The sequence below is a fragment of the Equus caballus genome, chromosome 21, assembly GCF_041296265.1.
Source record: "Equus caballus isolate H_3958 breed thoroughbred chromosome 21, TB-T2T, whole genome shotgun sequence".
In the NCBI taxonomy this organism is placed as follows: domain Eukaryota; kingdom Metazoa; phylum Chordata; class Mammalia; order Perissodactyla; family Equidae; genus Equus; species Equus caballus.
Genome location: NC_091704.1, coordinates 54,909,533 through 54,921,936, shown reverse-complemented (window position 1 = coordinate 54,921,936; position 12,404 = coordinate 54,909,533). Strand labels below are relative to the sequence as shown.

The following is a 12,404-nucleotide window of genomic DNA, read 5'->3' as shown; positions in this document are numbered from 1 at the left end:
ATCTACTATTTCAGACACTAAAGGAGGCACTGGGTTCATCGCATATAAATTGTTGTTACATTTAAGGTGGTAAAACACTAAAACTTTGTTTAAATGCATTCCTGTGTCTATTCAAAATTAAGAATGAAAATTTATCACTTTGGAAAATATGACTAAATAAGTCATATTCTAATAAAATTAATACTTTCTCCAAATTATCAAAATAGCTATCAAAATGCCACATACAGCTATTGAGCCCTTAAATGGAGCTAGTGTGAATGAGAACACTGATTTATTGATTTTTAATTTAATTTTAATTTAATAGCTATGTGGCTAGTGGACATCACAAGATTAGAACTATGGGATGAATGTTCCACAGAGTAGTAGAAAACGTTTGAATTGAAACAAATACTAAAGATCAAAGAATGACCTTTCCAAATAAAGATACCATTTCAAATATTAAGATTTTTTCAAATAAGAATTAAAACTTCAAATTTCCTTAAATGAGTAGATATGCTATTTAAAGGTGATTGAAATGTACAGCAAACCAAAGCATACTGACATATTTTTCCTTTGGAAACTAGATGCAGAATATTGGATTAGTCATATTTTTATTTCATGACACACTCTCATCATTTACTCATGCCTGATTCCTACTATATTATATTATATTATATTATATTATATTATTCATTCATTTATAACAGCGTAGAAAAAAACTGGCTACCCACCACTGCCCACATAATATCTATGATTTTGACAGTAACTTTCCTTAACTATGTGGTCTCCCATCATGACATCTCCCCACTAGAACCTCCCCTTAGCAATGCTAACTAAACAAGGAAAATGTAATCCAGATATTTTGAATAACCTGGATGTTCTTTCAGGGCCACCATAGAAAAAAGCTTTATATTTTTCATTGGCTTAAAAGTTTTTCTGTACCCCTTCATAAAAGCATGTGTACAAAGCAAGAAATACTCTAGAAGAATGCTCTCTAAAATTGTTTGCTGAGTGGGTTTATAGTCACAAGTTCATTAGAAATTCCACAGTAAAGAGTGGAAAACAGCAGAATCTGCAATTTTAGACTTTTTAGTTACACAAGGAATATTCTCTAGGCCATCATCACTTTATCTCCTATGGTATTACTTCTATATCCATCTATGTACTATTAATTTACAAGAGTTTATTAACTCTTATAGTTCTTTTATGAAGACATATAATCCAGAAAAATAATATATATATTTTAGTATATTATATATTATATATATATGGTCTCATAACCGAAAACACATGCAGATAGTGGGTCTTTTCCCACTCTTAATTAACAATATTGATAAGATACCTGTCCTGGTTTGGCATTTTCACACACAGCTGTCTCATATGGCACAGATATTTCTGGAGGAAATTCATTGACGTCTAGCACATTAATCAATATGTTGACTTTGCTAGTTAATAATGGATTACCTGTTGAAAACATAAAAAGAGAAAAGACAATTACAAAACCTGATCAGTTATTGCTTTTATATTAAAAAGTCTTAAAACTTTTTAAAAATCAGCTTTTATGTAGAATCCAAACGATCCTTTCTTTGCGGCAAACTCAGAGGTGTTGCGTCAAATATAAACGACAAAGGATGAATAAGTGTGGCATCAGTGTTTCCCTGTCAGAACACAAGCGGGGCACTAGCCCAGCATTTATCTCTGAAAATCGTCAGCAAAGTTAAGGTCAACCATTTAGCTGGCATTTTATCACTGTGTAGCCATCATACCAGGGTTAGTTTACAGAAACAATCTTCACCAAGGGTGACATTTTTCACTGGATAAAACATGTTTTTCTATGTTGTGTCCATATCTAAAATTTTATTGGGGAGAATCATCTGCACATTTAAACAACTTTCTCAAAATGATTCCTCCTAAAAAGAAAGATGATAAATTACAAGGAGAATGAAAGAGAGAGGGCTTTTCATAAATGGAAATTAAAAAAACAGATTTAAGAAAGTAGAAGAGATAGGTTATGGAAAGCTAGAATACACCCTGAAATTACTTGATGGTGATAAGAAAGGAAAAATAAACAAGGCTTGCTTTCTACAGTATCAAAAGGAATGCTGATTTGAAAAAAAACGTATCTGACAAAATCCTATCATAAGTTTTAGCCTCAGCTATCCAAAATTGTTGAAGGAATCTTGCTCAGAGTCACACAACTAGAGGAATGGGGAGTTAAGTTTCACACCCAGGACTATGGAAAGCCAAATACCATGTTCATTCCACCACGTCTTCTCTATTAGTTGGTTTATGCATTAAACTCCTCATGCCTGCAGTGCCACTGAAGGTTGTTAATATTTGTATTTTAGATCTCTATCTGGATTCTTTGAAAGAATGCATACAAAATCTTACCCCATGAATGATTCTACCAAGTCTAGAATACCCTGTTGTACTAAAATTTATTAAAAAATAAACAGCACTGTAAGCAGTCGCTTAAGAGATGTCACATAATCACATATGACACATTGTGTACCAGGACAGACATTGACACATGGTATATTTTTTAATATGGGAGGGGTTTATAGAAGGTGTGTGAGTAATCTTGGAGAAGTATGCAGAAAACACCTGCTATGAAAAATTAATACTGGTCACAAGGCATTATGTTATTTGATAGAAAAGGAGTTTTCACAAGTTATTTAACCTTTCTCCAACTCAGTTTTTTCATATGAAACACACGATATTAACAGACTCTAATCCATAGGTTTGTTGTATTAAATGAAATGATGGTTACAAAATGTTAGGTCACTTTTAGTAAATTATCATTACTCTTATTACCACTTGCACTTTGTGGAGATTATCTAGCTTGCTTCTGTTATTGGTATTAATTACTCATACAGCATAAAATGTAGATAAAATACAACAATTTGGTTAAACTAGGTTCACTTTTCTAAACAAACTGGAAATTATCAAAAATAACAACAAAAATTAATGCCTAATATTTTATAATGCTTACAATGTATCTATATTCTAAGATGCATTATGTAGATTAACTCATTTAGGGTTCACAGCAACTCTGATATAGACACTATTGTTATTCCCAACAATAGACAATTAATTCATATTAGACAGAGAAGCTTAGTAAACGCACGTGAATAACTTAACCTATTAAACTTCTGTACAACATAAAAATCAGTTTCTGCTTTCTATTTTACTTAGCACATAAGGTACAAGTCCCAATGCCATATGAAAAGAATTTTGTTTTTATTTCTCCAGAATTTCAGTTTTATCTTATTAAATTAGTGTGAGGATGGGATGTCTTCCAAAGGAGATGAGACTTCTCCCACAATTATATTCACAATACAGATTTACCTTCATAATGTATAAATACATTATTAAAATTAATTTAAGCCAATTTTTTACATGTAAGAAATTCCCTTATGGTAGTTTTAAATTACTTATCCTCCTGCAACATCTATTTCAACAACTGTTCCAATGAGTAATAGGTCACAAAAACTAACCACTATTGCAACATCTTATTATTAAAAGTGTTTCTCAAAGGTATGCTTCGGTATTTTAGCTAAGAAAAATATTTGTTGTGTGAGATTTTCCCGTGCACCATAGGATTTGCAGAATTACTGAAAATTAAATGCTATTAGTCATCATTTTGGCAATTATAAAATAAATTCCCAAACAAAGATAGAGGAAAAACTATAACAATATCAGAAACAGCATGTTCTTGTTGTCAAAAATGAGTGATAAGCTTATGGGTTTCGTTATATTGTTCTCTCTTCTATTGTATATGTGTAAAACTTTTCATAATTAAAGGTTTAAGAATGTCACCTTGTGTTTTTAAATGCCAGCTAGGGAAATAGTAACATCTCTGTTCAAGAGCTACGGTACTCAAGTAAGCACTGAACTTTTCACAAAAGAATAAAATTCATTAGAGTAATACAGAGTTTTTTTCATTTATGTATATAATTCACTAAATTATGTGAAAAAGTAATGATCTATTTCTTTTCTGATTTATCTAATCTTTATTTGGGACAGCAATAGTGAAATTTGTTTAACCTTGATTCAGCATAAGCGTTATTATACACCTTTTGCCATGTAGTTATCACTGACTACTTAGAAAGCAAATTCATATATGAACTTAGTAAGTATTAAATAACAAAAATCTTACACAATTAATTGCTGTTTGTAGTATTCAAACCATTTAAACTCCAGTTTTCATTGATCCATGTTGCTTATATTTAATAACCAGCTTATTAAGGGCTCATATAAGATAATAAAGAAGTAATTCTATTTTTATCCCTCATGCCTTCAAAAATGTTTGTTAGATCTTCTTTTCCTATCCCTTGTTAATATCTGAGGTAGCTCCCTAGCTTTCTGAGTCAATTTGAGTTAGAACTGCCTTATTATTAGCATTTTAAAGTATAGGTTGAACTAAGAAATATAAGGTAAATCCCAAATTATGAAAATCAGGAATGAAGGAGAAATCATCACTCTTTATCAAAATGAATTAAAATATTATGAGATAATATTGTAAATTACTTTATGCCAAAAATGTAGTCCACATAGATGAGCTGGACAAATTCCTAGAAAGACACAAATTACCAAAGACGATCTCAAAAAGAAATAGAAAGTCTTAATAGACCCAAAACAAGTGAAGAAAATGAAACTGTAATTAAAAATCTCCCCACCAAGAAAAATTCATACCCACGTGGTTTCACTGGGGAGTTCTATCAAGTAAAGACCACATCATATCAAGTCTTCACAAAGTCTTTCAGAAAATAGAGGAGGAAATATTTACCAACTCATTCTACTTATCCTGATAACAAAGCCAATCAAAAACATCACAGGAAAACAAAAGCAAGAACTAATATTGCTCAGGAACACAGACGCAAAAATTCTTTAACACAATATTAGTAAATCAATTTCAGAAGTATATTACAAAGCTAACACACAATGACCAAATGACATTTATTCTAGAGGTGCAAGTTTAATGTCCAAGAATAATCAATGTAATGCAACATATTAATAGAAGAAAGAACAAACAAATCACACGGCTATCTCAATAGACTCAGAATTAGCAATTGACAAAATCCTACATCCATTCATGATAAAAAAAAAAAAAAGCTTCAACAAATAATGAATAGAAGGAATCGAAGGCAACATTTTCAAGCTGCCATAGTCTATATACAAGAAATCTATAGCTAACATCATACTCAGTGGTGAAAGACTCAATGTTTTCTCTTTAGTAATAGGCACAGAGCAAGAACGTACAGTCTTCTGCTCTTGCCACTTACATTCAACATCATTCTTGAGGATTTATTCAGTGCAATGAAATGAAAATAATTTTTTTAAAAAAGTATCTAGATTGGAAAGAAAGAAACTATATCTCTTCAAAAATATGACCCTGTAAGTAGGAAGTTCTAAAAAATCCACAAAGAATCAAACAGATATAATAAAGGAGTACATCAAGGCCATGGGATAAGACAGGAATATGAAAAATAGCAATTGCATACTTAATATACTAGCAAAGAACAAACTTAAAATGAAACCAAGAAAAATGATTCAATTCACAATAAAATGAAAGGTAAGAAAATGTTATGGGGGCCGGCCCCATGGCTGAATGGTTAAGTTTGCATGCTCTGCTGCGGTAGTCTAGGGTTTCACTGGTTCGGATCCTGGGCGCAGACATGGTACCGCTCATCAGGCCATGTTGAGGCGGCATCCCACATGCCACAACTAGAAGAACCCACAACTAAAAATATACAACTATGTGCTGGGGGATTTGTGGAGAAAATAAAGCAGGAGAAAAAAAAAAGAAAATATTTATGAATAAATTTAGCAAAATAAATGCAAGACTTGTAAACTGAAATTCACAAATCATTGCTCAAAGAAATAAAATAGATTGATTGCTGATGGAAAGGATTACTAGTGGAAATATAAAATTATATAGTCACTCTGGAAAATAGGTTGCAACTTTTTAAAAATAGTAAACATGATCTTATAACCCTTCAATTCCCCTTCGAAGTGTCTATCCAAGAGAATAAAATAAACGTCCACACAAAAACCTGTACATATATGTACATGGGCGTATTATTTGTATAGTCCAAAAACTGGAAACAATTCAGATGTCTACCTTTGGGTGAACACTTAAACATTATGTGGAAATATTCATACAATAAAAATTTCTTCAACAATGAAAAGGAACAAAATACTGACATGCTACAACACCATGAATGAACCTCAAATATATTATGCTTTCTTGATGAGAAAAGAAGACTGACATTGCTCCTTAATTGGAGCTTGATTAGCTGCAGAAAGAAAAGGTTTCAGTGTCTTTGGGTTTCTGAAGTCCAAGAGCCTTCAGAAGATTCTAGCCCCCAGCTGTCAAGTCTTCCAGACTTCCTGGAGCAGATATTAAGCCATTCCTTTCAAATGAACCCTTTTAGAATTCCTGACTCGGAAATTCTTTGATAATTCGTTATGCAGTAATAGATAACTAATCCTGGTAATAAAAAATATTAAAATATATATTAAAATGAAAGAAGGATTTTCACTAGGGGTTGTAGCTGGGATGGACCATGCAGTGCCCAATGGCAGTAGCCACAATGGGAAAAGCAGGCCCCCCTCCCAGTGGCCATGCAGAAACTTTGCCCCAGTGGCCTGTCGCTGGGGGTTGAGCTGCCACTTTATTTACTAAGGGAAGGCGCCCCAGGTCTGGAGATACTTCCAATAAGGCTTCTGCTTCCATGGAGATCAATGCAGCTATCAGTACCCACAGCCCCACAGCCACCTAGAGTGGAGTTGCCACCATGCAGAGCCACATGTCATCCTGCTCTGACCCACAGGGATTCCCAGCCCACCTACCTTCCCTCTGTGGCTGTAGCTTGGGGTGGGCCACGGTCTGCTGGGGCATGGAGCCTAGCCTAGAGGAGTTGGCCAGCAAGGCTGAGGAGGTTGGTGGCAGTTCCTGGAAGTCCCTGTCTCCATCAACTGCTGAGCAGGTTCACAGCTACACCCAGGAGTCTCAGCCCAAGTCAGACCCTGCCCAGAAGATTGTGGCCCCACTTCAGAGCCTGGACCTTGAGACGGAGCAGGACAGTCAGGATGTCATGTGTGGCATGTGCATGGACAAGATGTGGGATCAGCCAGTGGCTGAGAGAATCTTTAGCATCTGGTCCAACTAAACCTGTGCCCACTGCCTGGGCGGCCTGTGCACATGGTCAGAAAAGCCAACAGAATGTCTTGTTAGATGTAATCAAGGCCTGTCCCCCGTGCTGTGTCCATTCCAGCTACATCTTCTCCCACAAATTAGCAATGGGGCTGAGAAGGAGCAACTCATCAAGAACTTCAAGGCTCAGAGCAGCCAGATTCCATGCCATTTCTTCATGAGGGAGAATGGCTGCTGTCCTTTCAAGTCGCACTCCATTTACCTCCACCAGCTCCCAGCTCAAGGCCCTGAGCTCTGGTCCTGCCTGGCCTGAGAGTGTGCAGCTGGCCTCTGGGAGTGAGGTTCTGGGCACAACAGTGTTTCTAGAGGGCACCAAATCAGAGGACAAAGTGATCTTCATGGACTGTGCCCTGACCATGGCCTTCAGGGGTTCAGAATTCTGAGTGGATCCCAACAATTCTTACCACGGCCTCCTGTGACCAGGATCAATGTGTGGGGGAGGAGGCTGAGGGGCGGGAGTGTTCGGTGGTAGGTCTTTTCCCTTTTCTGGCTTGATGGGAGATGAAAGTAGGAAGCCTTCCACCCTCATGGAGAAGTGACATAGCTGGGGAACATGGAGCGAGTGGGAGGACTCTTGGGGAAGAGGAAGGGTTCTCACCCTCTTGTCAGGGCCTTGGGTTTTGACTTTGCTCTTTTGTAGAAGGATTCTGAAAGAAAACCAATAAAATGCACCTAAGGCATCAAAAAAAAAAAGGAAGGAAGACTGGTGTTTCTCCCTGAGTTGATGCTTTTTTAGCTGGAATCATCTGAAGTTTCATTTATTCATATATCTGGTGCTTGGTGCTGGCGGTTTGCTAGAAGCCTAGCTGGAGGTATAGACGAGAACACTCCTGCATGGTCCCTTTGTGTAGACTAAGCTTCCTCACAGCATGGTGGGTAAAGTTCAAAGGCAAGAATTCAAGAATGAGAGAAATCCAGACAAACTGTTGCCTTTATGACCTAACCCAGTCACATAGGAATACATCTCCTCTTTGTTAGTCAAGGCAGTCACCAGCCTATTTCCAGTATAAGGGACGGGAAGATAGACTCCACTTCTTGATAGAAGGAATGTCAACCTCATTGTCAGAAGAACATGTAGGATGGGATAGATAAAAAGGTGTGGTTATCTTTGGAACTTATAACCAGAGATCTCTTTTACAAATGGGTTCTCTAGTATACAACATTGTAAACCTTTGATAAATACTAAAAACAACGAAATTTTAAATCTGAAAATTTTTAAACTTATTGTTCTCATGTCATCCTTCTTGGTGCTAAGGGGTTTCATGGGCTCAAAGAGGAGTCACTGGCTTTATCTGCAGTTCTCTTTATGTAGTATATCAGGATTCCACATAAGATTTCATTTGATAGAGTGTCCTGTGGATCTACAAAGTTTGATATTTACAGATCTATAAATACTCGTTTATAGGTGAGAAAACTTTGGCATAATCTTGCCCCGTAATTTGTGTCAGAGCCAAGACTGGAATCCAAGAGTCTTTACTATACTTTTCACTGCCTAGGATATACATCAACTAACTCAAAGAGCAAGAAGACACTTCCTGAGATCTGCCCACGTAAATGATGATCACTGACTTTCAATGAGTCACGCTTACACTGCCATCTAGCCATCAAGCTGAGCAGAAGCCCAGTTTACATTAGAGGGTCAAGGTAGTGTGTGCGTTTTTTTTTTTAATTATATATTAAATGCTCAATAAATACTGGCCAAATGATAGAACGTTTTCAAGAACCAAATGAGAAGTGTAATTGAAGTGTTTTGAAAACAGTGAAGTACTAACAAACACCAGGTTCTTAGTACGTTAAAATACACCGGAGCTATTAGGCTTCCTTATTTAAAAATGACTGCTTTTGAATAACTATAGGAGTATTCAACTTTGTGAATGCGTACTAAATTGCAACTACGATAACTTCAAGAATGGAATCTTAGCTTTTTATGCCAAAAAAAGTGAATGATAGTGCAAACTGATCAAGATATAGTGAATAAATAACACAGGATTTCTTTGTCTTTTCTCTTTAAATCAGTTCACTTTTAAATTACAAGTTAAGATAAACCATATCTAACAGTAGTTCTGTTCAGTCACAGTAGTATGATCTGTAGGTAGACTGAGAAATCCATAAAGAGGATTTAATTATTAGTATATAACTATGCTAAAGTCAAAGATTGCCTTCAATGCTGCTGGTGACAAAATCTGATCTCCAAAGAAAAAGAAATCTTTAAAAATACTACCAATCAATTTATGTTTCCAATGAAAACAGTAGGGGAAACCTATCACTGATTTCAAATATTTGCAATAACATATAGCCTTAGGCATTCTTAGTTCTTCGAGAGCAGGAGCTGTCATATTCATCTTTAAACCTCCAGAGATTAACACAGTGCCTAGTACATGTTAGCAATTTTAATACCAGTGAATAAATATACTTTCAAAAATAGACTGAATGGAAAAGCAAAGGTGGAATAGACACAGCTGATATCACAGGAAACTTGGTGGATCATGACCCACTGACATGAGAGTCAACATATTTTCTTTGAATTCACCCATGGTCACCAAGACAACTTTAGATGCCATTTCACTTTATGGTAAGCAATCTATAATTTAAAAAATTCTTCTCAAGTGACTTCCTTTAACATAATCACAGCAAGATTAAATAAGTATTTTGATGGCAGGTAAAAATCCATTATTGATTTAATTAAAAAAGATGGGATTTGGGACCAGCCCAGCAGCATAATGGTTATGTTCACACATGTTGCTTCTGTGGCCTGAGATTCGTGGGTTCGGATCCTGAGGGCAGACCTACACACCACTCATCAAGCCATGCTGAGGCGGCGTCCCACATACAAAATAGAGGAAGATCGGCACAGATATTAGCTCAGGGAAAATCTTCCTCAAGCAAAAAGAGGAAGATTAGTCACCAATGTTGGCTCATGGCCAATCTTCCTCACCCCTCCCCGAAAAAAGAGGTGATTTTTATATAAGTAAATGATAGATGTCAGTCAGTAAACAATCAAATTTCTGAAAAAATATAATAAGCTATTAATATTCTATGATTATACTTTATTTTCTATTCATTATAATCAACTGTCACAGAAGCAATGAGAATATAATGCACAAAATTCAAAGCTATGTTTTATCCACTACTCTTTCCTTTCCCCTACACTCTTCATCAAATTAGTTGACTAAAATGTTGTTTCTATCACTTAAATATCTCTCTGTCACTTCTACTCATTAGAAGTTTGTTCTCTCATCTTTCTGTTTGTCTCTTTGCCTATCCATTAAATGGTTTAAGTGCACATCATTGACCCACTTCTCTTCTCATCTTTCATACTCACATACTTATTATAATCTATATGTAGATTAATCCCAAATTTACTTATCAAACCTAAATCCCTCTCCTGATTTCTTGATCAGTATACACAATGACTACGTGACTACTTGTATAAGTCTCCAGAATATCAGATTCAACCTGTTCAAAACTGAAGGCAGAATTTTTGCCCACTACCACTGTTTCTATTTCTCTATTTTCTACCTGAGTTTATGGTACCACCAGCCTCCCTGCTGTCTATCTAGAAACCTGTCCATTAAGGGTGACTCCTCATTCATGTCATTCCCACATCCAATCAATATCAATTCTCATAATTTTCACCTATAAACTTTCTCTCAAATATCCTCATTTCTTTTCATCATCCCCGCCACTACTCTCTAAATCATCAGAGTTTATTTCTTAGATTACTGCAAAATTTTTCTACCGTTGTCCAGCCTGTTTTCTTCTAACTGTTTCATAATTCTGCAGCTAGCATATATTTTCAAAAATACTAGTCAAATCTAGTTCTGTCTTTGATTATCTCTCTCCAATGATAACCTATTTACCGCAGGATAAAACCAAAACCTCATAATATGCTGGGAAAAAAAACAACATATTTCTCTTTATTATTGCGAGAGGATGAGTAGGAAGAGATAAGAATGGAAAGAGAAAGACAGACAGACAGACAAAGACAGACCGACACAGAGATACAGAGAATGAGAGAGACAGAGAGACGAGTTTAGCCCTTTATTCACCCTTAATTTCTATTTTCTCTTATTTTGAAAAGCTTCATATTCCTTTGTGCATCTTGGGCTTTCTCCCACTCCTAGAGGTTGGCATGTTCCATTTCCATCACCTACAACACTTTTTTACTCTCCTTTATGTTCTTGTGGAGGATTTTCATCATATCTTTCCGTGTGCTCCCATAAGGCCCTGTTTCTTTGCTTAGTTTCTGTGTTAACATTATAGCATGGTACTATTTTTTTTCAAATGTACATCATTATATTTCAATTTCTGTGTAGATTACATCATGTTCACCATCCAGAGACTAATTATAATCCACTACTATACACGTGTCTAATCACCCCTTTTGTGCTCCTCCTGCCCCACTTCCCCTCTGGTAACCACCAATCCAATCTGTCTCTATGTGATTGTTCATTGTTCTTTTTATCTTCCATTTATGAGTGAGATCATACGGTATTTGACTTTCTCCCTCTGACTTATTTCACTTAGCATAATACCCACAAGCTCCATCCATGTTGTCACAAATGGCCAGATAGCATTGTTTTATGGTGACTGAGTAGTATTCTATTGTGTATATGTACCACATCTTCTTTATCCATTTGTCCTCTGATAAGCACCTAGGTTACTTCCAAGTCTTGGCTTTTGTGAATAATGCTGCAATGAAAATAGGGGCGCATGTATCTTTAAGCATTCATATTTTCATGTTCTTTGGATAAATACCCAGCAGTGGAATAGCTGGATCATACGGTAGTTCTATTCCTAATTTTCTGAGGAAACGCCATACTGTTTTCCATAGTGGCCGCACCAGTTTGCACTCCCACCAGCAGTGTACGAGGGTTCCCTTCTCTCTACATCCTAACCAACACTTGTTGTTTCCTGTCTCGTTAATTATAGCCATTGAGACGGGAGTGAGGTGATGTCTCACTGTAGTTTTGATTTGCATTTCCCTAAAGTTAGTGACACTGAACATCTTTTCCTGTGCCTGTTTGCCATCCATTTGTTTAGTTTTTCTATTGTTTCCCTTGCCCAGTCAGACAGGGTACTTGAAAATATGCTGCTAAGACTGATATTGAAGAGTGTACTGTCTATGTTTTCTTCTAGAATTTTTATGGTTTCAGGTCTCACATTCAAGTCTTTAATAAATTTGAGCTAATTTTCATGTATGGTG

At 36.0% G+C, this 12,404-nt stretch overlaps 1 protein-coding gene across 6 annotated transcripts in view; it reads right to left on the bottom strand.

Moving 5' to 3' along the window:
• Positions 1 to 12,404, bottom strand: part of CDH12 (cadherin 12) — a 937,014-nt gene that overhangs the window by 10,340 nt on the left and 914,270 nt on the right. For all 6 annotated transcript variants that reach the window (XM_014734929.3, XM_070245950.1, XM_070245953.1 and 3 more), the window contains one exon: positions 1,322 to 1,443. In XM_014734929.3, the coding sequence (XP_014590415.3) occupies positions 1,322 to 1,443 (122 nt within the window). The remainder of the gene's footprint in view (positions 1 to 1,321; positions 1,444 to 12,404) is intronic.